The sequence below is a fragment of the Moschus berezovskii genome, chromosome 22 (assembly GCF_049115385.1).
Source record: "Moschus berezovskii isolate FMDL1 chromosome 22, NW_MosBer_1.0, whole genome shotgun sequence".
In the NCBI taxonomy this organism is placed as follows: Eukaryota; Metazoa; Chordata; class Mammalia; order Artiodactyla; family Moschidae; genus Moschus; species Moschus berezovskii.
The window spans coordinates 20,193,651-20,219,285 of record NC_142481.1 but is presented as its reverse complement, the minus strand read 5'-3'; the positions used below and the strand labels follow the sequence as shown (position 1 = coordinate 20,219,285).

Below are 25,635 nucleotides of genomic sequence, written 5' to 3'. Positions count from 1 at the left end.
CCACACACAGCCGGATCTCAACCCTGCCGGCGCCCATGCCCGCTGAGCACATGCTTGCAGCTGGCAGCAAGGACCTAGTTCGGGAAAGCTCGGCGCAGCAGTTCTGCCCTATGCCCCAGTGCCGGCGATCGCGTATTCGGGCTTTTCCCCAGGCCCTGGCTGGGGCGGGCGATGCCGCTCTGGGCTAGATTGGTGATGCCTGGGCGCTGCGGGCGCCTGCGCAGTGCGGAGGGCGGTGCGCGCGCAGAGGGCCTGCCGGCGTTCCCTTGGAGTGAGTCGGAGCGCGTTTGCGGCTGCTCGCCCGGGAGGGCCGCAGCATGGCGGAGCAGGAGCTCGAGGCGCTGAGGAAGCAGAGGCTGGCTGAGCTGCAGGCGAAGCACGGGGTGAGCGAGCCCGACACCCGCCCGTCCCCTGCTGGGCACCGCCCTCACCCGAGGTAGAGGGCGCGGCCCCCCGGCGGAGGCTGCAGGCGTCTCTGCCCCCGGGCCGAGGACCCCGCCTCCGCCCGCGGCGCCTTCTGGTCACCTCCGAGCCGTCCCGGCCCCTCTGCCCGTCGCGTGGGGCTCGGGCGGCCGGCGAGCCACGTGCTGCCCGGGCTGGGCGGTCGCGGGCCGGCCTCTCACCCGGCCGTCCGTCCTGGGTCCCGAGCAGAACGCTCAGCTTCTCCGGCCTCTCGGTGCCCCTAGCTAATGGACCTAGCCTACTTGACCGCTGTTCCAGCTGAATGTTGTTTAGAATGCAGTTGGTTCGCCCCCAAAGGTAGACATCTTCTGCGGGGTCTTCCTCGTGCCAGGTGCTGAGGGCACAGCGGGGCACGTCGCCTGACGGAGTTGGCAGTCCTGAGAAGAGCCAGGCGCTGAACACTAACCCCGCGGATGAAACGCCCAGCTAATGACTCTGCTGGGAGGAAACCGGGGTGAAGTGTTAGGGATGGAGCGAGCGGGATAGCCTGGGAGGGAGCGTTGTTTGATCATCAGCGTCCCCAATATCGAAGCATGTTTTCTTTTCCGGAAATTATCCTTTACACGTAAAATACAGCTTCGTTATGGGGCTCTTCTCCTTAACACCTGTTTGTATTCTAAAACATTCTATTAGACTGAGACTTTGGAAGTTAATCAAAACGTTGTAGTAAGTAGAAACTTACCTTTTTACTTCTGTGAGGCCCAGCTTTTAATTATTTTGTAAGCCCATCTCTTCCACTGCAGGAGCCTGTTAGGTACCAGAAACAAAATAGTTCCTTCCCCCTCCCCAACCCTCCCCCCCGCCTCAGTGAAATTTCTAAAAGATAAAATTGTTTTTTCAGGATCCTGGCGATGCAGCACAACAGGAAGCAAAGCACAGGTACCGGCTGGAACTCTGAATGTAGACACCCCCCCCCCCGCCTTTTTTTAATTAAGAAATAATTGACTTAACATTAGTTTCCGTGTACAGCATGCTTATTCCGTATTTGTTTATATTGTGAAGTGACCACCACAGTGTCTGGTTAACATCCATCACCACACATAATTACAAATTTTTTTTTCTTGTAATAAGAACTTTTGAGATTTAACTCTCAGCAACTTTCAATACTATTAACTATATACAGTTCAGTACTCTTTAACTATAGTCACCACCCACTCTATACATTACATATTACATCCCCATGGCTTATTTATAATTGGAAGTTTGTACTTATGACAACCTTCACCCACTTTGCCCACCTCTTGCTCTGTTCCCTATGTCTGTGGGAACTCTCAATTCTTTGAAGGGTGGTTTCACCTTTTTTTTTTTTTACTTTAGTTTTATTCACAGGTGTGTGAATCTTAAAGTTCTTCCTGGCATAGGGATTTTTCCAGACCCATTGCTATTAGTTTGTTAATTAAGTATGTATGGAACCCCACAGTACTTACTGCTTTGTATTGCAATTACTGATTGATGTTTCTCTGCTAAACTGTGATTACCATAAAATAAGCATAATAGGACTACCTCATAGGGGTGTTGTGAGGATTGCAGGGGTACAGAGGACACACAACCCACTCCAGGATTCTTGCCTGAAGAATCCCACAGAGAAGCCTGGCAGGCTACAGTCCACGGGGTCACAAAGAGTCGGAGGCGACTGAAGTGACTGAGCACGTACACACAAGAAATATTAACTGTTTTTCCTATTCTCAGTGTTAGTTTATCTCAGCACATGGCAGGGCACCTCACACTTGGCAGGTTTATTAGTTACCCCATCATGCTACCTTTTTTCCCTAACTGATAAAAAACACAAAAGGTAAAATTAACCTTCTTAACTACTTCCGAGGGTACCATTCAGTCGTATTAACCATATTCTCATTCCTTTGCAACACATTTCTAGAACTATTTCATCTTACAAAACTGGACGTATACCTATTAAACAGCTCCCTATCCCTCCCTGCCCCCAAGCTACCTTTTATTTTTTGCCTGGCACAGCACACACACAGCATGTGGGATTGTAGTTCCCCAACCAGGAGTGGAACTCATGCCTCCTGCATAGTAAGTGCAGAGTCTTAACCACTGGACTGCCAAGGAGGTCCCCTATGCTACCTTTTAAGTCAGTCATTCATCCATCAAATACTTACTGAGCACCTGCTCTGGGTCAGGCATTGTTCTTGTCTACAGAAATACGCAAGATGGAGAAGGTTCCTTTGCTTCTGTATGTAGCTCACATTAGAGGGAAAGACAGATTGGTAAGCACTTGGGATAGTGCTAAGAAGAAAATAAATCTACTCCATGAACTTCGCTGATTCTGAAGATGGGAGTTTTTTTTCACATTTTAACATATCTGAAATTCAGATGTGTCGCATAATTGATCACTCTTCTTCTGGATTCTTCCAAAGAGGATTTACCTTTACTTCTGCCATCACTTGGGTCATTACTAACCTTAGACCTCTTAAAATTCTCTGCTTGATGTTCTTTCCCTGCCTCCACCCTGCTACCAGAAGGAATTCAGACAGCAAACCTACAAGGGTAAAGCTTGAAGTCAAGAGACACTTTTTTACTTTCTTCAGTCAGGGCTGAGATTGATGAATGCACACTTCCCTTTCTGCATAGTGGTTTATTTCTTGTTTCCCTTGTACAGAGGATTCAGCCTTCTAATTCAGACAAAGAATCTCTGCTTTTTTCTGTGTTAAGTTCATATTAAGTTTCTTGAAGGGCTTCATTTGAAAAACAATTTCTGCTTTTAAAAAATTTGAAATCACTGTCCTGTGAATATGAAATAGTTCCTGCCTGGATAGGTGGGAAGATGCAAGAGTAGAAACGGGTATAATTGTAACTCCCCTCCCAACCCAAAACTAGAACCGAGAATGTTAAAATGTGGAATCTGGTCATACCTTGGCCACAGTTACCTGTGTCTCCTTAACATGGTCTCCATGAACCTCAGCTTCTTTATCTCTAAGAAAATTACACGGATTAATCATTCGTCTGTGTGTTTGCCTGAAATCTCCCTACAGATTTCTAGCCCTTCTCACACACTGGGTACTTAATAAATGTTTATAATGGTGGCTGAACTGAAACTCCCTTCTGAATTGGGAAACTGAAGTTTTACCTTTCAAACTCACAAAATATAAAACTGGCTTTTGACTAAGAATGGACTTGTTACATTTTTCTGTGTTCAGTAGGAATGCTGGCAGCTTAGTTCTAATTTTGCTTGACCTGTTTTTCTTGTAGGGAAGCAGAAATGAGAAACAGTATCTTAGCCCAAGTTCTGGATCAGTCAGCCCGGGCCCGGTGTAAGCATCTTCAGTTTTCTTTATAAAACTGGTTTGAGTTATTTGAATAGGGAAATATATATGAAATAATTGCTATCTCTAGATTAAATACTGTTTAAATGGCAACCCACTCCAGTGTTCTTGCCTGGAGAATCCCAGGGATGGGGGAGCCTGGTGGGCTGCCGTCTATGGGGTCGCACAGAGTCGGACACGACTGAAGTGACTTAGCAGCAGCAGCAACCTAAAAGCATGTGAGATACAGATTATTTGTAAGAAGTGTTGGGTTTATAAACCTAAAGAAACATACTTAAGTTGTTATTAAAAGTTCCAGCTCCATTCTCTCCTGCTATTGAAATGATCTCCATGTGCGTGTAGTGAGCCCTCCATTTTTATAGAGTCAGAACCCACAGATACAGAGGGCTGATGGTAGTACACCATTTTATATGAGGGACCTGAGCATCTTCAGATTTTGGCATCCACAGGGAATCCTAGAACCAGTCCTTTCAGATACCAAGGGACGACTGTATTAGGTAAAATTTATTGGCAATTATTCTTCAGTCAAGTTAGTCACAAAATGCTGCTAGCAGTTGACCTGGGTAATGGGGGCTCTGGTTTATTGTCCAGGCAGATCTTGGAGATATTTTGGCTTTGGTTGCAGACCACCACAGTAAGCAAGTCATACAGATTTTTTGGCTTTCCAGTGCATATAAAAGTTTTATAGTCTGTTAAGTGCAATAGTATTAAGTCTTAAAAAAGTATACATACCTTAATTTAAAAATATCTTATTGCTCGAAAAGGCTAATCTTCATCTGAATCTTCAGCAAGTCACGATTTTTGTTTTTCAATAATAACATCAAAGATCACTGATTACAGATCACCTGTATATATATAACAATAGAAAATTGAAATGTGAAAATTACCAAAATGTGACACAGAGACATGAAGTGAGCACACACTGTCAGGAAAACAGTGCCAGCAGACTTGCTCAAAGCAGGGATGTAGGATGCCACAGACCTCCATCTGTGGAAACTGTTGCATCTGTGAAGCTCAGTAAAATGAGGTATACCTGTATTTTCCATTTGTGTTGTGTTTTTCATCACAAAAAAATGAAAACCATAAAAAAAATGAGCCAATCAGAATGAAACATTATCTTCTGTATTATAAGTTGAAGCCCAGCTTAAAAGATGCAGTCCTGGATGGATCACCATGATTGTATATGCATAGTAATATAGAAATTCGCAAGGATGGGTTGCTTTTTGAGGGCTTCCCTGATGGTTCAAGTCGTAAAGAATCCACCTGCAATGCAGGAGCCACAGGAAATGCAGGTTCGATCCCTGGTCAGGAAAAACCCCTGGAGTAGGAAATGGCAGCCCACTCTAGTCCTGCCTAGAGAATCCCATGGACAGGGGAGCCTAGTGGACTACAGTCCATGGGGTCGCAAAGAGTTGGACATGACTGAAGCGACTTAGCATGCATGCATGCAATATAGAAATTGCTCTTTGTGGAACAGTCATGGTTTTGCTTTGTTTTTAAAGCATGGAGCTTAGAATCTGAGTCCCCAAGTTTAATCTTGGTTCACCACTACCTCTCTGTGGTCTTGACTGAGGTTGATAAAGCTGAACGGTAGTTTCCTCATTTTTAAGAGGAGTAACAATAGCATCTGCCTTATCTACCTTGCTGGTCTCAAGACATAAATAAGTTTTAAGTGCTTTAGAAATGTTAGTACTTAGTGTCAAGGAATAAGTGCATTTAGTTCTGACTTCTTTTTGTGCATGTTTGTGTGTGTGTTTATATATATATATATTTTTTTCCCTTCTTTTTAGTAAGTAACTTAGCACTTGTAAAGCCTGAGAAAACTAAAGCAGTAGAGAATTACCTTATACAGATGGCACGGTATGGACAACTAAGTGGGAAGGTAAGCTTGACCTGCCTTGAGGCAGTTTTAATCTGTTACCTGCTTTACCAAAATGTACCCTCAGAAAGTCAATTTCATCCCTTTCTGGTTACAGAATTCTTGTTGAAGCAGTTTTTAAAGGAGAGAATAGTTGTGTCTACTGTAGATCCTAAAAGATAACTCTCTTTTCTAAAATCCTCAGCTGCTTTCCTTTTCTGACATTGCTCTGGAACCAGTGACTATTAGGGTTAGATAGCCTAAATTGCTTCTACAATGGAAACAAGGTTTGTCAGCAATACTAATTAAAATTAGGAAAGTTATGCTTGTTTTGCACATGAAGAAGTGCTGAATTTCCTGGTTATTCTGTGCATTGCTATACTGCCATGAAGGATATATTCTGGCAACCCTGATCTTCCTTCAAGATCCAAATGAGCCCCACCGGCACTGGGGAGCCCTCTGCCCCCACCCAGCCTGCAGAGATCAACCTGCCCTGAACCCTTTACACTGAGAACGTGTGTGGAGGGGTGACAGCGGCTTCATCTTTTTTGAGTGACTCGTCTCCTGCTTTTAAGCTTCTCAAGGTCTCGGTGCAGAGGCAGAGTATCTCTGTCCCTTTCACTTAACACAGTGGTGTAGGTGGTTGTCATTGTCTGCTAGTGGTGATGAAGGGGTTCTTAAATACCTGTTAACCTTGGATTTTTCGAGGAAGCTAACTGGTGGATACTTTTCGTCCCTCAAATGAAGACCAGCAGAGCAGATTTTAAGTGCAACTTAAACCAAGAGTTATAGCCAGTGGTTTCAGCCAGCTGTCCCATTATCCTTCCTTCTTGACCTCTACCTTCACATCCTGGAAGGATTGAAACAATTCAGTCAGCTAAGGTCAATTCCTTGTTTTAAAAAAGCACTGTTTTTCTCTTTGATTATCCTAGGTATCAGAACAAGGTTTAATAGAAATCCTCGAAAAAGTAAGCCAACAAACAGAAAAGAAAACAACAGTTAAAGTAAGTTTCCCCCAAAGCACACGATAAAAGAAAGATTGATATTTTAAATAAGTGTTACATCTGCATGTAGTGTATGAAACATTTTAGCCCATAGACATTTTTGTTTTGTAACATTGGGAAGTTTGAGGAGAAAGTTGCATTGAGGGTCTAATTTTCAAGGCTCTTCTGTTGGTCTGAAACACTTAAGTTATATTAAACACAGAAATGTCTTTCTGTAGTGGGTAGGAATTTGTTTTCTCATAAAATCTGAGTTATGTTTTATGAAACATGATACTCGTTTAATTTTCCCCCCAGTTCAACAGAAGAAAAGTAATGGACTCTGACGAAGATGACGATTATTGAATTTGTCTAGAGACTGGAACTTAACGAAGTGCCAGTATTATCTAGGACAGATAATACTTGGCAGAAGTTAAGATCTGGTGGTGTGTTTACTTTGTTTATTGTCTATATACCTTTTAAAAATAAACTTGTTATGCAAAATAGAACAATTTGGACAGTTGTTCTTCTACCATAGAGAAAGGAGCAGAAGATCTGCATTTTTAAATTTTTGTCCTTTCCTATCAAAAGCTTTTGAGCATGTGTAGCAGCATGAATTGGAGAAGGAAATGGCAACGCACTCCAGTGTTCTTGCCTGGAGAATCCCACGGATGGGGAAGCCTGGTGGGCTGCCGTCTAGGGGGTCGCAGAGTCGGACATGACTGAAGTGACTTAGCAGCAGCAGCATGAATAGGTCCTTCATACTTGTGACATTAGTGTTAAGTGGGAAAATGACCTGAGCAGAAGTAGGAGCTGCTCCAGCATCTTCAGTGAGCAGAAAATAGCAGCGTCTGTAACATCAAAGGTGTTAAGACTCAGGGATTAAGCTGTCAGTTTTAGTATTTCCAAGACATAGGTTCTGAAAGCAGATAAGACCTTTTTCTTCCTGCAGATAGTCCTTATATTTAATGTAGGAAAATTCCTAACTTTGATTTCATTTATAATCTGCTTTTCAAAGCATCGAGATGAACTCATCTAACAAATACTACCTGTACCACCTCTGTAACTGGAGGATATGTCCATTAGAAAAAAATTAGCAAAATAACTGAGACATACTGGTAATAATACTTAAACACTAGTAAACATGTTTTTAAGAGAAATGATTTCTAATGATTCAAGTCCAGTTGAGACAGTTTAGCAGTTCACCATTGTGGTAGAAATGTTCTGGGTCTTCACTGATAGGGTTGCAGGTAACTTAAAGCAATTGTCATCTTTTGTCCTTTATTCCCACCAGGTTATGAAAAACTGCTCGTAACTTTCAATCATAAACTTAACTCTCAAGTGAGCTGTTCGGTGTAACTTTTGTCTTAGTCCTGGGGGACCCAGCTCCAGAGGAAGTGCATAACATTTAATGAGCTCAGTAGGATTAATAGCAGGAAAAGTGATAGAAAATGTGATTTATAGTCCCCGTCTCTAGCTAGAGATATATACACTGCTGATATATTTCTAAATTATACTTGAGATTTTACTCTTCAGATTTAGTATTCCTGAGTAAACAAATAAATAAGTAGAGCCATTAAGGACATCAAAAGGAGTTCAGAGGAACAGTAAAGCACCAAAGTAAAATCTGATCAAGGATTTTGAAAAAATAATCCCAGTTAACAGGTAAATTTTACATAGAAACACTGGAAGGAGACTAGACAGCTCTGAGCAAGTTTGCGACATGCTTTCTGTTATAATAACCACTGTTACAGCAGCTGTTGAGGTGAATGTGTTGAAGGACTGTAAACCTCCCCTCATTCAGAGACACTTGAGAATGGAAAGTGACTGAGGACAAATTCTTGATGACATGGGGGGGTGGAATATGTTTCCATCTAGCGGGTGGGGGCTGGTTATTCTCACCTTTCCGATTTAACTGACAATACTCTGAATTCAAAACATTCTCATACAAAATAGGAATTTTGGCATTACAAATTTCTGAATTGTCAAATTTAGTTTTAATTGAGAAAGTAATTAGAAACACGTGTGTTTTAAAATAATTGAGGTAATCACTTCAGATTGCTTACCCTGCTGATTACCAGAATAGCTCAAGAGGAAACTTCTCCCCAGGATTGAGAGTCCCATTCATGGTACTTCTATCTCCAGGTGAAGGGCGCACCCAGCTGGAAACAGGTGACACTGCCAGCCAGGCCTTGACCCCAGCTCTGACCATGTAAGCAAATTAGCCCCCTTATTTCCGTAAACCTCCTCGCTTGACAGTCCTACCAGCTAGGGCAGTTGTTAGAATTGTGGAGGGTATATGTGAAAGTTTGGCTTTTTCAATATTTCTTTTTTTTTTAATCACCGTATGGTTGCTTTACAGTATTGTTAGTTTCTGCTGTACAACAGGGTGAATCAACTGTATGTATACATGTATCTCTTCCCTCGTGAGGCTCTCTCCACTGCCCCCCTCACCCCCTAGGTCATTACAGAGCACTGCGCTGAGCTCCCTGTGCCACACGCGGCTTCCCACTAGATGTGTATATTTTACACACAGCAGTGCATGGATCAGCACCACTCTCAGTCCCACCCTCTCCCCCCGTGCCAGGTCCACAAGTCCATTCTTTTACACCTGCATCTCTATTCCTGCCCTGCAAATAGATTCACGGTAGGTTTTCAAAACTATTGTACCACCCCCCAAATTAGGTGGTTTCAAATGTATGTATTTGTATCTTGGACAGGAGGGCAGGACTGTGCTAATAAACTGCACAGTGTTGAGTCTCTTTAATTAGGATGCTAAGGCAATGGCAAGCCACTCCAGTACTCTTGCCTAGAAAATCCCATGGATGGAGGAGCCTGGTAGGCTGCAGTCCGTGGGGTCGCTAAGGGTCAGACACCACTGAGTGACTTTACTTTCACTTTTCACTTTCACACATTGGAGAAGGAAATGGCAACCCACTCCAGTGTTCTTGCCTGGAGAACCCCAGGGAAGGGGGAGCCTGGTGCGCTTCTGTCTATGGGGTCACACAGAGTCGGACACGACTGAAGTGACTTAGCAGCAGCAGCAGCAGCAGAAAAGCACAGCAACTTAAGCCAATAAGGTGGTTTTGTTTAAAAGTGGAGGAGAGGAGGAAAAATAGAACAAACTTCCAAAACGTGGTTATTTGCTCTTGGGCTAAGTAGCTGTATTATATTCAGTTTGTTCTTCTGATGCTAAAAGAAATGAAAATACCTTTGTGGGGGCCCTAGGCACTATGCTTACTGGATTAGGTCTGCAGCCCTGGATAATCTGCTCCAAATGACCCAGTTCACACGTTTCAGTCACACGTCTATCTCTAGCTAAAAAATAAAATGTGTATCTATCCAGTGGGAGAAGATGATTCCACATAGCAAGCACATGTTTATAGCAGAAAGGCTGAGAAACATATCACCACAGGAGAACAAACTAAAAAAGTACACCACGACACACTCAAGAATCATAAAGTTTACTGTTTCTTTCCCATCATTTGGCACATATCCAAGGCACATTAGAAAATTAAAAATCATAAATTACTTTATAGAAAAATAATCAGCCCCTCCCTTCTGTACATACACAAGTATTTCCAAGAACGTGCACAAAACCACTTCCCTATTACAAAGTTATTTGAAAAGGTACTCAGGACAAATCCGTGTTTGCAGCTCTAGACTAATTAGTAACATAAAAAAATAAGAAATATAATCTATAGAAATTTATAAAAAGGAATAAATGGCAATAAATTCTAACGTAAAGTTACTTTGACCTGGTTTGTGCTGTAAGTTTTGAATCTGAATCAAAAGACTAAGAGAAGCTGTGCCAAGTCTACTCTTCATTAACCATCCATCCGGTGTGACGTTTAGGGGGTTCTTAACGGAAAGGGATGTTTCTAGAGACACTGCTACAGGTGTGTAAGTGCAGTGGTCAATTATCTGTACTTTGTTGGAAGAAAAAGTATACCCAGCTTTCCCCACATACATAGTGTAGAACATGTCATGTGTCCTTTGAACTAAAATGAGCAATCAAAATGGCATTTAGGCATCTTTGGGTTCAAGTGTTGCTTAAAAGGGACATTTTTCAGCCCTGCTTTCTTTATTCAAATGCCATATTTCTGCCCAGCCTCCACAACCCAATGAAACCTAAGTTGCTTTTCTTCGGCTTATCCCAGAGGGAGGAGTTCTTTTAGACTGTGGTTTGCTAGTTGATACACATCACAGAGGTTTAGCACCTTTCAGTAGAAGGAGGTCAGAATCTGGTGATGAAACCTCTCACTGTAACCCAGGAACCCAAATACTTAAGAAGTGTCTTAAAGATCTGGACACCACTGGAATTTTTGTCCATCCCTTTTCAGGTGTATCCATTACCTCTGAAGAGGAAAGAGCCAGTGATGACCTTCTGTTGTATTCTTTCTGTCAGCCATAGAAAAGCGTTCAGGACCTTTCTGCTTTTCTCTGAAGCCAAACAAATTTCATTTAGTGTGAAGCTATATTCATGCGCAGCATCTTGTTGAGGACTTGCTTCTTGGCAGTAGATAATTCCTCCTGATTACTGTTAAGACCGGGAAATGCTAGCCTCTTGGGGAGCGGTCAGGTTGCCAGCAGTCTCTGGGCCCTTGGGTACAACTGTATCGTCGACTGTGTGTCTTCGGAGCATTCTCCTGTTTCTGGGAGCAGTTTGGCCTGGTCCAGGCCTCTCCAGCTGATCGTTTCCTTTGTCAGCAGTCTCAGACCTGCCCTGGTCTGGCAGGTTATTGTGCTTCCGTGTGACTCTTTGTCTCCCTGGCTAAAGAAAGGATACGATTCAAACACTTCGCATTTGCACTGTACTTTAAAACAACCACCACAGTAACAGCTACCCTTGAGCGCTTCTTGAGGTGTCATCAATGTGCTAAGTACTTTGCAGGCATAATTTCAACTGTTAACATCCCTGCAGTGAAAGTGTGACCTGTGCGTACTCCACATGTCAGACAGTGTAAACACATTTACATGTTTTCACATTTAATCTTGACAACTCTAACAAAGGTGTACTGTTGTGATCCCCATTTTGCATACAGCTGAGGAAACAGGATCAGCAAAGTTAAGCAGTCTGCCTTAAGTCCCCCAGCTAGCAAGGGGAAAGCTAGCACTTGAACCCAGGCATATTGCAAAGCCTGCAGGTTTTTCAACCAGAAGCAGTTCTGTTAACAAAGCCAGGGAAGATTAACTATGAAATCAAAATCAGTCATATTAACAAAATCACTTTAATTTGCTAAAAGATTTAGAACTGTAGTATATTTGTTCCAGCAAGCCTATGCCAAATATACTATAAATTCTATTTCTCAAATAAGGCACGTATGATATTGACGAGCACCAATAAGAAAAGTCATGTTTCAGTAATGCCCTACTGTATAACACAGGGAAATATATTCAGTATCCTGTAATAAAGTATAATGGAAAAGAATCTGAAAAAGAATATATATATATATAATATGTATATATGAATATATATATATAATATGTATATATGAAAAACTGAATCACTTCGCTGTACACTAGAAACTAACACAACAATGTAAATCAACTATACTTTTAATTAAAAAAAGAAAAGAAAAGCCATGTTTTCTGAGAAAAGCCACCTAATAGCACCACAGAAAGAACCACAGGCTTCTTTTCATGATGAGTATTAAATAGTGCTGTAGGAAGATGGCCACAAACAAATGAGCAACATTATACCACACTCCCAGGGTTTTTAACTATCTATACACAGAGGTGTTTTCTTCCTTACATTAGTGATGACACGTTAGTGAATTAGCTCACACAGTAAAATCTGAGATAGTTCACCTAGTATGCAAGTTATGAACTGCGGGATCTTTCCATGTGTCACAACTGTCTGCCACTTTTCCCTCACTTTCCTTTCTCAGCTCAGAAATGCATTATTAAATATAACAATATTTAATCTTGCCACCAAACTCATTTTGTTTGTAACTCTTAACAGTGACAGGACTACTGAAATAAGAAATGTGTTTTCCAAGGATTAGTTTTGAAAAGTCTAGGATTTAAAAAATAATGGTATAAGCCAGTGTTTAATAACTCACCTCATGCAAAGAATCTTCAGTAAGATTAGGGACACTTCTATCTCGTGCCATAATCTCCTTTGGAGTCCTTGCCCTGAAACCCAAAACAAACTAAAATAAATGTTTGGGATAGTGGTGCAAAATATTCTCTTTGGCCACAAGGTGGCAGCATTTGATGAGTGCAGATTTATTTATACGCGTTAAAGCTGCAAATAACCTGCCTGAGTTTTAAGTAAAATTAAGGTCAAAAGCACAGAAGTCAGCTTGAATTTTATACTCACTTAAATGGACCAACTGAATGGACAAAGTAAAACTGTCTTGTAAAAGGTTCATCTGGTAGATCATACATTTTTGAATTCCCTGTAGATAAAAGGATAAACATCTGAAAACTTCCAAGGGTAGTTTAACAATTGCTTAGAAATTATAGCACAGATGCAAACTTTCAACATTTCTTTTAGTTAAAGTTTAACAACATTTAGGAAATTAAGGATTTTATTTCCTTAGAGAAACATGTTAGTAGATACCTATGTATTACTGTGTGACCCCCATGAAACAAAAATAAACCCTTAATACACTGATACTCCCCAGACACAACCAATTAGGGTGAGACAGCCTCAGGATTGCCCAGACATGTGAATAGGTTTATTCACATTATTACACTTCAAACAACAACAATAATTTTTTAAAAGTTGAACAAGGACCCCATCTATAACAACTTTATTAAAATAAGAAAATATTTCAGCCCCACCCCTGTTTGGCAGCTGCTGTTCTAATTACCACCAACCTCTATACACGTGCAAATTAAGAAAATTTTTTTTTCCTCTTAATATTTTATTTTTTTATTATTTTTTTAAAAATTTATTTTATTGGAGGCAAATTACCTTACATTAATATATTGGTTGGTTTTGCCATATATTGACATGAATCCGCACCGGGTGTACATTTGTTCTCTTTCTTGAACCCCCCTCCCACCTCCCTCTTCCCCATATCCTCCCTCCCGTGCACCAGCCCCAAATTAAGAAATTTTTTTTTTTTAACATTTAAACTTTTTATTTTATATTTGGGTATAGCTGATTAACAGTGTTGTGGTAGTTTCTGTTGAACAGTGAAGGGACCCGGCTATATATATAGATGTATCCATTCTCCCCCAAACTCCCCTCCCGTCCAGGCTGCTACGTAACATTAAGCAGAGTTCCCTGTGCTATATAGTAGGTCCTTGTTGGTTGTCCATTTTAAATATACCAGTGTGAACCTGTCCATCTGAAACTCCCTAACTATGCCTTCCTCCCATCCTTCCCCTCTGCCAGCAACCATAAGGTCCTTCTCTGAGTTTTCTTTCTGTGTTGTAAGTTTGTTTGTATTGTTTCTCTTTAGATTCCGGATATAAGGGATGTCATACAATATTTCTCCTCCTCTCTCTGACTCAGGATGACAATCTCTAGGTCTATCCATGTTGCTGTAAATAGCACTACTTCATTTTTTTAAAAAATATTTAAAGGTAGCATTTATCCAGGATGTTCAGGAAGTGCTTAGGAAAAGGCTTGGATTTAGAACTCAAGACATGAACGGAACTACCAGAGGCAGGGCCTCCTCCAGAGCTGGCAGGTGGGGACCTGACCTTCAGGGTAAGGCCTCCAGATGTCCTCCTCACCTCCTGAGCAAGCACTGCCATCGACCAGAAAGCCAGTATCCAAACAAGTCGATGAAACAGGCTATAACATACATTTCTTTGGTGCCTGTAATCCCACCCCCAGTCATGATTATAATTACGTTTTACATTTATAGTTAGGTGAAAATTGGCAGCCACTCGTGAATTTCCAAGTAAACCCAAGCTGAGAATTCCAGAAAGAATGCGAGCTCTTACATTTTTTCCTGATCTTAACAGTGACATACTCGCTGTGGTCTGTTTCGCCAATGTCATCTAATGTGGCCACACAGCTTGGTACAACTTGAAGCAGTTCCATTATTTTTGAATTCTGTAAGTTGAAAAGGTAACAGTGACAGGGTTTTAACATTCTTTCTTAGGAGGTTATTGCCTGTTTTTAATCTAAGTGTCAGTGCTGGCGTGGCTGGGCAGAAAAGCTAAGAAGCCACTACAGACAAAACTTGGAGACCACAGAGTTGGGGAGAACAGCCCCGCATTTGGAGGCTGGCTCTGCCCTGTACTAGTGCTTTGGGCCCATGTGTCACTGCTCCGCGCAACTGCATTGATGAGAATAGGATCTGTTACTGTAGAGTTACTGTGAGGTTATTGAGCGCCCAACACATAGAAGTACTCAATAAAAGATACTCATCATTATCATCATCTGCCGCTGCTGCTGCTAAGTCACTTCAGTCATGTCCGACTCTGTGCGACCCCATCGACGGCAGCCCACCAGGCTCCCCCGTCCCTGGGATTCCCCAGGCAAGAACACTGGAGTGGGTTGCCATTTCCTTCTCCAATGCGTGAAAGTGAAGTCACTCAGTCATGTCTGACTCTTCGCAACCCCATGGACTGCAGCCCACCAGGCTCCTCCGCCCATGGGATTTTCCAGGCAAGAGTACTGGAGTGGGGTGCCATTGCCTTCTCCGATCATCATCTGAGAAAGTGCTAAATTGAATGTTTAAAATATGTCAATTCTGTTACGAAATACAACTGAAAATTAGAAATGAATATACTGCAAACTACACTGAATATACTAAGTAAATGAACTCAGCCTATACTCTGGCCACCTGATGCAAACAGACAACTCATGGAAAAGACCCTGATGCTGGGAAAGACTGCATGCAGGGGAAGAGGGCAGCAGAGGAGGGGACGGTTCGATGGCATCACCGATCCGGTGGACATGGACTTGGGGGAACTCTGGGAGGTGGCAAGTTGATGCTGGGACTGCAGCAGTCCATGGGGTCGCAAAGGGTGGGGCAGGACTTAGCGAATGAATGACAACACCCTGGGTAGGCAGGGCTGTGGTGGCCTGAGAGTGCCGGTGGTGCCAGCCAGCAGCCCCGCGGCTGTCCGCCTGAGTAGGAATCCATATAAAGATGGAGCGCGAGCAGAGCACCAGTGAGGAGGTGCCTCTTCCCCAGGAGGAGCAGGCTGCTCCCTCACCATTTCCCTCAATGCACACCCGCCCCTGTGAGGGTGGTAAACCGCTCCTCACAGAGCTCAGGGTGTGCCCACGGACTGCACACACTTTCTCCCTCGTGCTGCTAAGACCGTGATGGGTTCCCAGGGCACTGCTTCATCCTGCTGCTTCCCTGCAGGCACCTGACTGCTGGACAGTGGGCCAGGCCAGGGCACCAAGGCCTGCAGTGGGTGAGAGGCACCTCTACTCAGACCTTTGAAAACTACTCCTGGGGACTTCCCTGGCTGTCCAGTGGTTAAGACTTTGTGCTTCCAATGCAGCAGGCATGGGGTTGATCCCTGGTTGAGGGACTGAGATCCCACATGCGGCATGCAGCATGGCAAAAAAAAACTACCGCTGGCTCCCCAACAGGCCACCTCTGACCAGATGACCAAGGACCAGGGGTGTAGCCACACTGGCAGACTCCAGCATGCTAACTCAGCCCAGCGCGGTGAGTCAGAGGTCTGGCTACTGTTCTCTCAGATCTGGCTTCAACGTGGGGCATCCATGAGAGCGGTAAGGGAGCTTGGGATGCCCTCAGCACGGAAGTGCTCCCACCTACCTGTTCAGCACAGTCAATTGCTGTGCACTGCCTCTTATTCAGGACCTGAACCGATGCTCCGTGAAGCAGCAGCAGCTCCACCACGAAGACGTGCCTTTCGATCACAGCCTCGTGCAGTGCTGTGTTGCCCTTGTTGTTGGAAGCGTTGATGGAGGCTCCATGCTAGAAAGAAAAACAGTACGGTCAAGAGCAATGCTAAAAGTGACCCACGCTGAATTGATGTGGTAGCTATATGGATGCACACTATAACCTTCCTTCAACTTTTCTGTATGTCTGAAATTTGTCTTAAAATGTTAGGGGTAAAAGTAATACTGATTTAATACTGATTTAATACTGAAAAAAGATTTATGTACAAAGATATTCATGGCAGCACTTCTCACTAAAGAGCAGGGGAAAAAAATAGAAGTCACCTAAATGTATTAGGCAGAAAGAGTTTAAAAAAAAGAAAACTACAGTACACCCATAATTATGCAACCATTAAAAAAATTCAGATTTTTAATAAACGGTTTTCTACGTTAAGTTAAACAAGATAGAGGACCTCCCTGGTAGTCCAGGGATTAAGACTGCTTCCGCTGCAGGGACTCAGGTTTGATCGGTCCAGGAAGTTCCACATGTCACACAGTGCAATAAAAAAAAAACCAAGATAGAAAACAATACTGATCTAAACTATGCACGTTTTTAAAAAGTCACTCAAAATAGTTACTCTTGAGTAACAGGGTTATGGAAAAGTTGAGTTTTTCCCTACTTTTAAAAACTCTTCCTTCTACAGTCAACACATACAACCTTCATCAAGGAGGGGGGGAAGTAGCAGTGACAAAAAAGGACCTTCAGCTCACATTTCAGGTAATGATTTAACTGGCCTGGTAAATGAGACAAGACCCACACCTCCAGGAAAAGCGGTGTCTCAGTCCTTAACCCTGCCTCTCGGATGCAGCGCTGACTCCAAGGCCCCCGATTCCAGAGCTCCTCTCTCAGGGCTCGCGTACATCATGAGCCCTGTCGCCTCCCCAGGGCGCTGCCAGGGGCTCCCTGCATGCCGACCCACGTCAGCAGCTCCTGGGCCGGGCTGGGGGCAGGGGTGGCAGGTGCCTTACCTGCAGCAGCAGCGCCGCAACTTCGTGGTGGCCTCTGGCACAGGCATAGATGAGGGGTGTGTTTCCACTGATGTCCTTTTTATTGGGTTTTGCATTCGACTCTAATAGACACTTCACCACCTAGCCCAGAGAAGAAAAATTTAACATTTGCAGGGAGAGATCCTCTAACTTGATATTCTTTTGACTTTTCTGTAGGTTTATCCGGGGAGCTCTTTAGACACATGTCTGGCCCTCAGGAGAAAGCAGACCAGCTGAAGCATGAAGGGGTTAACCTGTGCTGAGGGTCTCCTGCAGGCCAGGCATGTGCCAGGCCCCAGTGTTTGTCACTGAATCATTGTATGTCCTCTGTGGAGAGCTGCAATAACTACTCTAGTTTTACATGTTAGGAAGCTGATGCTAGGCATTACCTGAAACATGATTCCCGTCTTTAATAAGCTTACATTAGAACTAATAAGGGAAGATGAAAAAAAAAGATATTAAACTGTCTGGCACAAGACAGGAGCTATGGGAACACTGATGTGGTCAGACACGCTTCAGCCCTCGATGACCAAAGCCCAAGAATAAGAGAGGCAGTTCCTGGCGGGGGTGAGAATCAGGACAGGCTCTGTGTGGCCAGACAGGAGGGGAGTTGGCTCCACCCCCAAAAGCACCAGGGTTGTGTGTTCTCTTGCTGAGCGGCCCTGCCCTGTGCATCTCAGAATCTCAGGGCTGGGAGAAGGGCACAGGCCCGTCCCTTCGGACAGCCACCTTCCCCCTCTGCAGTATCCCCATGAGGTGAGGTTCTAACCCTGTCCACGCTGCCCGAGAGTCGGCACCGCTACCTGGAAGTGGCCCTGCTGGCAGGCCAGGTGGAGTGGGACAGCCTGGCCGGCATCTCGGGCCCCCACATTGGCACCGTGCTTCACAAGGAGGAGGATGAGGTCCGCCCGACCGTGCAGGGCAGCTACGTGTAGCGGGGAGGAGCCATCCTGGTTGGTCACATTCACACCAAGCCCACTGGTGGGAATCTTTGCCAGCTTCTAGTAAGTGCAGGAGGTGGAAACAAATGTCGTTAGTTTTTAAGAAAACTGGCTAAAGAAATTGAAGCCACCTGTCCCAGCAGCCCCTCTGTAAAATCTGGAATCACAGCGGGATCCTGAATTGGGTTGCCTGTAAGTGAATTAATGCTTTAGAAAGGTCTGATATATCAAAGTGTAACTTCCATTTTCAAGGAAGCAAGCCCCCTACAATGATACCACATTATGCCATGGCAGTTCAGTGGGGAAAGCAAATCCTGTCTTGACAGATGGTGCTGGAACAAGTGGATATCCATACAGACAGAAACTGCCCATCAACTCTTACCTCACACCCAACACACACTAAAGTGCATCACAGACCTAAATGTAAAAGCTACAGCTATTAAACTTGAATACAAAGGAAAATCTCTGCTACACTAGGGTGGGCAAAGAATAGCTAAGACACAAAAAGCAAAAGAAACATTTGATAAACTGGACAATAAAAATATTTAATACTTGCTCTTTGCATAAGGCAAATAAGAAAATGAAAAGGCAGGTCATAGATAGGGAAAAAATGTTTGCAATGTGTATATCTGACAAAGGACATGTACCAACCAGAAATTCAAAACAGAACAAACTCGCTTACAACTCAGTAAGACAATCCAACTTAAAAAAAATTTGGTAAAAGATTTGCAAAAGGCTTCACAAAAGACAGTTGAACAGTTGGTCAATGAGCACATAAGGGACTTTCCTGCTGGTCCGGTAGCTGGGACTCCTTGGTCCCAATGCAGTGGACCCAGGTTTGCTATCTGGTAGGGGAACTAGATCCCACATGCCCCAACTAAGAGGTCACATGCAGCAGCAACCAAGACCCACCACAGTCAAATAAATACTAAAAAGTGAGCACATAAAATAACATCTGTAGTTATCAGGGAAATGCAAATCAAACCAGGACTCACAAAACTAAAGGGTCACAAAGCACATAAGTGATGGTTGGGAGATGGAACATGCGATCCTGCCATGAAGTTGGCAGGAGGGAATATCTTGGGTGATAGAGATGTCTATTATCTTGCCTACACTGGTGGTTAAGCGTTCGTCAGAAAGCTGTTGGCTATTTATCTCTCAAGCTGAAACTCCCCTTCATGTTTATCATGGAACTTCTTTATTATTCACAATAGTTTTAAGACCAGTCATGCTCAGATATAAGGAAAATCAAGCACTAAATTAAAAGGGCAAACAAACCAATGAGAACTAAAAACAAACATTAAATTGTGATACTGAATCAAGTATTTGACAGTGGAATGAATATGTCCGTGGTTTCTGTGACTGATCAAGGATTAAAACTTGGGTTATCTAGTTCACTTCTTGATGATTAAAAATATTATCTCTTTGAAAAACTATGCTGAACTTAACGGGTGAATTTTACTGTACATAAGTTACACTTCAAACATCACAGACAAGTGAAGAAGTAGAAGGGGAAAACACGGTGAAACAGCACTGCACACTCACCAGAGGGGCGAAAGTTAAATAGTCAGAACACCAAGTGCTGACCAGGGTGTAGGTCAACTGGAACTCTCACACCTGCTGCTGGGGAATGAAACATGCTATAATCACTCTGCAAAGCTGGCCATTTCTCATGAAGTTAACATATTCCTCCTGTGTCAGTCCAGTTCAGTCGCTAAGTCATGTCCGACTCTTTGTGACCCCATGAACTGCAGCACGCCAGGTCCCCCTGTCCATCACCAACTTCTGGAGTCCGCCCAAACCTATGTCCATTGAGTCGGTGATGCCATCCAACCACCTCATCCTCTGTCGTCCCCTTCTCCTCCTGCCCTCAATCTTTCCCAGCATCAGGGTCTTTTCAAATGAGTCAGCTCTTCACATCAGGTGGCCAAAGTATTGGAGTTTCAGCTTCAACATCAGTCCCTCCAATGAACACCCAGGATTGATCTCCTTTAGAATGGACTGGTTGGATCTCCTTGCAGTCCAAGGGACTCTCAAGAGTCTTCTCCAACACCACAGTTCAAAAGCATCAATTCTTCTGCACTCAGCTTTCTTTATAGTCCAACTCTCACATCCGTACATGACCACTGGAAAAACCGTAGCCTTGACTAGATGGACCTTTCTTGGCAAAGTAATGTCTCTGCTTTTTAACATGCTGTCTAGGTTGGTCATAACTTTCCTTCCAAGGAGCAAGTGTCTTTTAATTTCATGGCTGCAGTCACCATCTGCAGTGATTTTGGAGCCCAGAAAAATAAAGTCAGCCACTGTTTCCCCATCTATTTCCCATGAAGTGATGGGACCAGATGCCATGATCTTAGTTTTCTGAATGTTGAGTTTTTAGCCAACTTTTTCACTCTCTTCACTTTCATCAAGAGGCTCTTTAGTTTTTTTCACTTTCTTCCATAAGAGTGGTGTCATTTGCATATCTGAGGTTATTGATATTTCTCCCGGCAATCTTGATTCCAGCTTGTGCTTCTTCCAGCCCAGCGTTTCTCATGATGTACTCTGCATGTAAGTTAAGTAAGCAGGGTGACAATATACAGCCTTGACGTACTCCTTTTCCTATTTGGAACCAGTCTGTTGTTCCATGTCCAGTTCTAACTGTTGCTTCCTGACCTGCATACAGATTTCTCAAGAGGCAGGTCAGGTGGTCTGGTATATTGTGATCCACATAGTCAAAGGCTCTGGCATAGTCAGTGAAGCAGAAATAGATGTTTTTCTGGAACTCTCTTGCTTTTTCCATGATCCAGTGGATGTTGGCAATTTGATCTCTGGTTCTTCTGCCTTTTCTAAAACCAGCTTGAACATCTGGAAGTTCATGGTTCACATATTGTTGAAGCCTGGCTTGGAGAATTTTGAGCATGACTTTACTAGCATTTGAGATGAGTGCAATTGTGCGATAGTTTGAGCATTCTTTGGCATTGTCTTTCTTTGGGATTGGAATGAAGACTGACCTTTTCCAGTCTTGTGTAACACATCAATTATACTCCTGCAGCTCAATTTCAGAAAAATAAATGACCCAATCAAAAAATGGGCCAAAGAACTAAACAGACATTTCTCCAAAGAAGACATACAGATGGCTAACAAACATATGAAAAGATGCTCAACATCACTCATTATCAGAGAAATGCAATCAAAACCACATTGAGGTACCATCTTACGCTGGTCAGAATAGCTGCTATCCAAAAGTCTACAAACAATAAATGCTGGAGAGGATGTGGAGAAAAGGGAACCCTCTTACACTGTTGGTGGGAATGCAAACTAGTACAGCCACTATGGAAAACAGTGTGGCGATTCCTTAAAAAACTGGAAATAGAACTGCGATATGACCCAGCAATCCCATTGCTGGGCATACACACCAAGGAAACCAGAACTGAAAGAGACACGTGTACCCCAATGTTCATTGCAGCATTGTTTACAACAGCCAGGACATGGAAGCAACCTAGATGTCCATCAGCAGACAAATGGATAAGAAAGCTGTGGTACATATACACAATGGAATATTACTCAGCCATTAAAAAGAATGCATTTGAATCAGTTCTAATGAGGTGGATGAAACTGGAGCCTATTATACAGAGTGAAGTAAGTCAGAAAGACAAACAGCAATACAGTATACTAACGCATATATATGGAATTTAGAAAGATGGTAATGATGACCCTATATGCAAGACAGCAAAAGAGACACAGATATAAAGAACAGTCTTCTGGACTCTGTGGGAGAAGGTGAGGGTGGGATGATCTGAGAGAAAAGCATTGAAACACGTATATTACCATATGTGAAACAGATTGCCAGTCCAGGTTCCATGCATGAGACAGGGTGCTTGGGGCTGGTGCACTGGGATGACCCTGAGGGATGGGTTGGGGAGGGAAGAGGGAGGGGGGTTCAGGATGGGGAGCACATGTACACCCGTGGCTGATTCATGTGAATGTATGGCAAAAACCACTACAGTATTGTAACTAGCCTCCAATTAAATAATTTAAAAAAATAAATGAAAAGTCCAGTTTATCCATTTGTCTTTTATGTATCATGCTGTGGGTGTCCAGTCTAAGAACTCTCTGCTTAAATGCTGGATTCCAAAGATTTCCTCCTGTTTTTTTTTTTCTAAAAGTTTTATAATTTTACATTTTACGGTTAAGTCTGTGATCCACTTTGCATCAGTTTTTGTACAGGGTGTGAGTTTAGGTTGAGATTCTTTTTTTTTTTCTAGACATGTCCATTTGCTCCAGCACCATTTGTTGAAACAGCTGTCCTTTCTCCGCCAACTTCCTGTTGGGCCTCAGCAGCTATACATGTGGGCCCGCCTCTGAGCCCTGATCTACCTGACCTGTGTGTCTGTTTACTGTATCTACACAGTCAACCTTAATACCGGACAGAGTGATCCTAATTTATCCTTCTCTGCCAGGATCGTTGTTAAGTATTCTGGGACCCGCACCTTTCCATATAAATTTTAAGATCAGCTTGTCTATGTCTACACGAGCTTTGTTAGGATTTTGATAGGAATTGCATTAAAACTGTAGATGAATCTGGGGAGAAATAACTTCTTTCCTATGCTGAGGCATCATGAGTCTGTCTAAGTATTTAGGCATTCTTTGACTGATGTTTTTCATCACCATATTGTGATTTCCAGCACACAGAACCTACCCATGTCCTGTTAAATGTTTACCTACGTAGTTCACTGCTTCTGAGCAGATGTAAATAATGTTGTATATATAATATGAGCTCATGTGCTAGCTGTCTAAGAAAATTAATTTGACTTTACAAAACAGATACAGAGCAAGATAATACTACCTTATTAAAAAAGGCTTCACCATGGTCGTCTCTAAGCTAAGAGTCCTGAAAGGGCTGAGCTTGCGGTTCACATGAACCTTTGCAGCTGCAGGGTAGAGTGCACACTGGGATGTGCGGCTTTTGTTCTGTCCCCACGCTGCTGGATACTCACAGTCCAAAAAACGGAAAGCTGCCCTCTCCCACGTGGGCTGCTTAAAAATCAAAGGGATTAGAAAAGGCAGATGCTGTTTCAAAGGGTGTGATGTGAAGTAGCACCTCGGGCCCAGCCGATGACTGTATGGCTGGAGGCAGTCACCATATCTGCTGTTCTTCTTGTTGTTTACTTTGTTTTTTCCACCTCACAGTTCATTAATTGTAAAAAGAAACTGAATTACACATCACAGTGTCTGCTGAATTTGTCAGATAAACTTACGTTCCTGCTCACTTAAAACCTACTATGTTTTTCACCTTTGTAATTTCTCAAAAAGACACAAAAGTAAATTGGTTCCTGCTGTGATTAAATTAACCTCCCACCCTCTTCCAGCCCAGTGGTGTGTTACAGCTTGCTCAGTGATAAAGAACAAAATGTTGATGACACGCAACAACCTGGAATTAGACTGAGTGAACAGAGCTAGTCCCCAAAGGTTCCATGCTGTATTGATAACATTTATATAACATTTTTGAAATGACAAAAATATTAGAACTGGGGAACAGATTAGTGGTGACTAGGGGCCAGGGATGGGGGGTGGGGTGAGGAGGTGTGGTTATCAAAGGCAACATGAGTGATTTTCCTTGTGATGTGAAAACTGATTTGTACCGTGACTGTGGTGGTGGATGCACAAACCTTCACATGTGATAAAATGAGACAGAACTAAACATATATATATGCACACAAGCCAAGTAAAACTGGGGAAATCTAAGACGGACGGATTGTATCGATGGCGATACCCTGGTCAGGATATGTACTGTGCTTTTGCAAGTTATTACCACTGCGGGGAATGGGGGGTGGGGAGGGAACAGGGGTCTCTCTGTGCTGGGAGGGGGGCCCTCCCACAGAGGGTGCTCCAGCATGAGCAAAGGCAGAGGGCAGTGGGGGTCGCCTGCAGCCTCCCCAGGGCACCAGGGCCACACGGACACAGCCCCTCTGTGTGTGTCTGCTCATAAGCTCCTGCCTTGTGACTCAGGGGCCCTGAGAACCACTGAAACACTAAACCCTCGTGCGTGGCCGTGCCCTGACCTGCGCGTTCAGAAAGCAGGCAGCCCAAGCTGATCCTGCACGAGTGTCCACTTTCCTTTACCTTGAGCTGGGTCTCAAGGGACACCTACAACCAGCTACTCGGCCGTTAGCTGGCTGAGAAGGGGACAGCTTTCCTAAAGGGAAAAAGAAGAACTTGCCGTCTACTCCCACCCCCACCTTCCAACAGAAGAGACGCCAAACCTTTTGAGCTGGAGCACATTTGGGACACTGGCACAAGGGGTGACAGAACTCAAGATCCACCACCCCGGCAGCATCTTCTGCTTCATCCAGGTCCTCCTCTGTCCACTCCAAGAGGTAACGCACCTGGTGTCAGGGAGTGAGGAGAAACGGGGACTTAAAACCCATCCTCAGCTCCTGACAAGCTATGGTGTCCTACACGCACACACACACACACACCCCACACACACACACGCACACACACACAGTGTCCTACACACACACCACACACACACACATACACACACAGTGTCCTACACACACACCACACACACACACAGTGCCCTATACACACACAGTGCCCTACACACACACGCGCACACACACAGTGCCCTACACACACACACGCACACACACTGTCCTACACACACACCACACACACACACACAGTGCCCTACACACACACCACACACACACACGCACACACACAGTGTCCTACACACACACACCACACACACACAGTGCCCTACACACACACACGCACACACACTGTCCTACACACACACCACACACACACACACACACGCACACACACTGTCCTACACACACACCACACACACACACACACAGTGCCCTACACACACACACCACACACACACACACACAGTGCCCTACACACACATCACACACACACACGCACACAGTGTCCTACACACACACATTTATATAACATTTATATAACATTTTTGAAATGACAAAAATATTAGAACTGGGGAACAGATTAGTGGTGACTAGGGGCCAACACATGCACACATGCACACACACGGTGTCCTACACACACACACCATATACACGCACACACACACACAATGCCCTACACACACACGCGCACACACACATACACAGTGTCCTACACACACACAGTGCCCTACACACACACACACACAGTCACCTACACACACAAGACACACACCATATGCACACACGCATACAGTGTCCTACACACACACATGCACACACACACAGTGTCCTACACACACACACAGTATCCTACACACACACACCAC

The 25,635-nt window shown here is 43.8% G+C and overlaps 2 protein-coding genes across 12 annotated transcripts in view; one reads left to right on the top strand and one right to left on the bottom strand.

The window, feature by feature from the left end:
* The first annotated feature begins 223 nt into the window (after positions 1-223).
* PDCD5 (programmed cell death 5) lies at positions 224-22,061 on the top strand. Of its 9 annotated transcripts, none has more exons than XM_088830697.1 (7): positions 224-383; positions 1,304-1,341; positions 3,673-3,734; positions 5,537-5,628; positions 6,537-6,608; positions 8,730-8,796; positions 21,382-22,061. In XM_088830697.1, the coding sequence occupies exons 1-6, from the start codon at positions 318-320 to the stop codon at positions 8,778-8,780; spliced, it is 381 nt and encodes a 126-aa protein (XP_088686823.1). In that variant the 5' UTR covers positions 224-317; the 3' UTR covers positions 8,781-8,796; positions 21,382-22,061. The 9 variants fall into 9 exon arrangements, 7 of the variants coding, with proteins under 7 accessions (XP_088686823.1, XP_055268323.1, XP_088686822.1 ...); XM_055412348.2 differs by having other exon boundaries at positions 21,186-22,061; XM_088830696.1 differs by lacking the exon at positions 21,382-22,061 and adding an exon at positions 17,584-18,214.
* Positions 10,033-25,635, bottom strand: part of ANKRD27 (ankyrin repeat domain 27) — a 59,347-nt gene continuing 43,744 nt past the window's right edge. Inside the window, exons 22-29 of one of the 3 annotated variants that reach the window (XM_055412343.2) lie at positions 24,593-24,715; positions 18,210-18,407; positions 17,389-17,508; positions 16,295-16,456; positions 14,493-14,604; positions 12,910-12,988; positions 12,650-12,722; positions 10,033-11,358 (exon numbers count right to left, since the gene is read on the bottom strand). In XM_055412343.2, the coding sequence (XP_055268318.1) occupies positions 11,128-11,358; positions 12,650-12,722; positions 12,910-12,988; positions 14,493-14,604; positions 16,295-16,456; positions 17,389-17,508; positions 18,210-18,407; positions 24,593-24,715 (1,098 nt within the window). In that variant the 3' untranslated portion in view covers positions 10,033-11,127. Of the gene's footprint in view, positions 11,359-12,649; positions 12,723-12,909; positions 12,989-14,492; positions 14,605-14,672; positions 15,219-16,294; positions 16,457-17,388; positions 17,509-18,209; positions 18,408-24,592; positions 24,716-25,635 lie in introns of those variants that run through there. The other 2 variants (XM_088830691.1, XM_088830692.1) reach the window with 2 other exon arrangements.

Coding starts and splice junctions, on each gene's coding strand:
- PDCD5 (XM_088830693.1), top strand. CDS start 318: ATGGCGGAGCAGGAGCTCGAGGCGCTGAGGAAGCAGAGGCTGGCTGAG. Junction 1,342..3,672: donor CAACAGGAAGCAAAGCACAG/GTACCGGCTGGA, acceptor TTTTTCTTGTAG/GGAAGCAGAAATGAGAAACA. Junction 3,735..5,536: donor TCAGTCAGCCCGGGCCCGGT/GTAAGCATCTTC, acceptor CCTTCTTTTTAG/TAAGTAACTTAGCACTTGTA.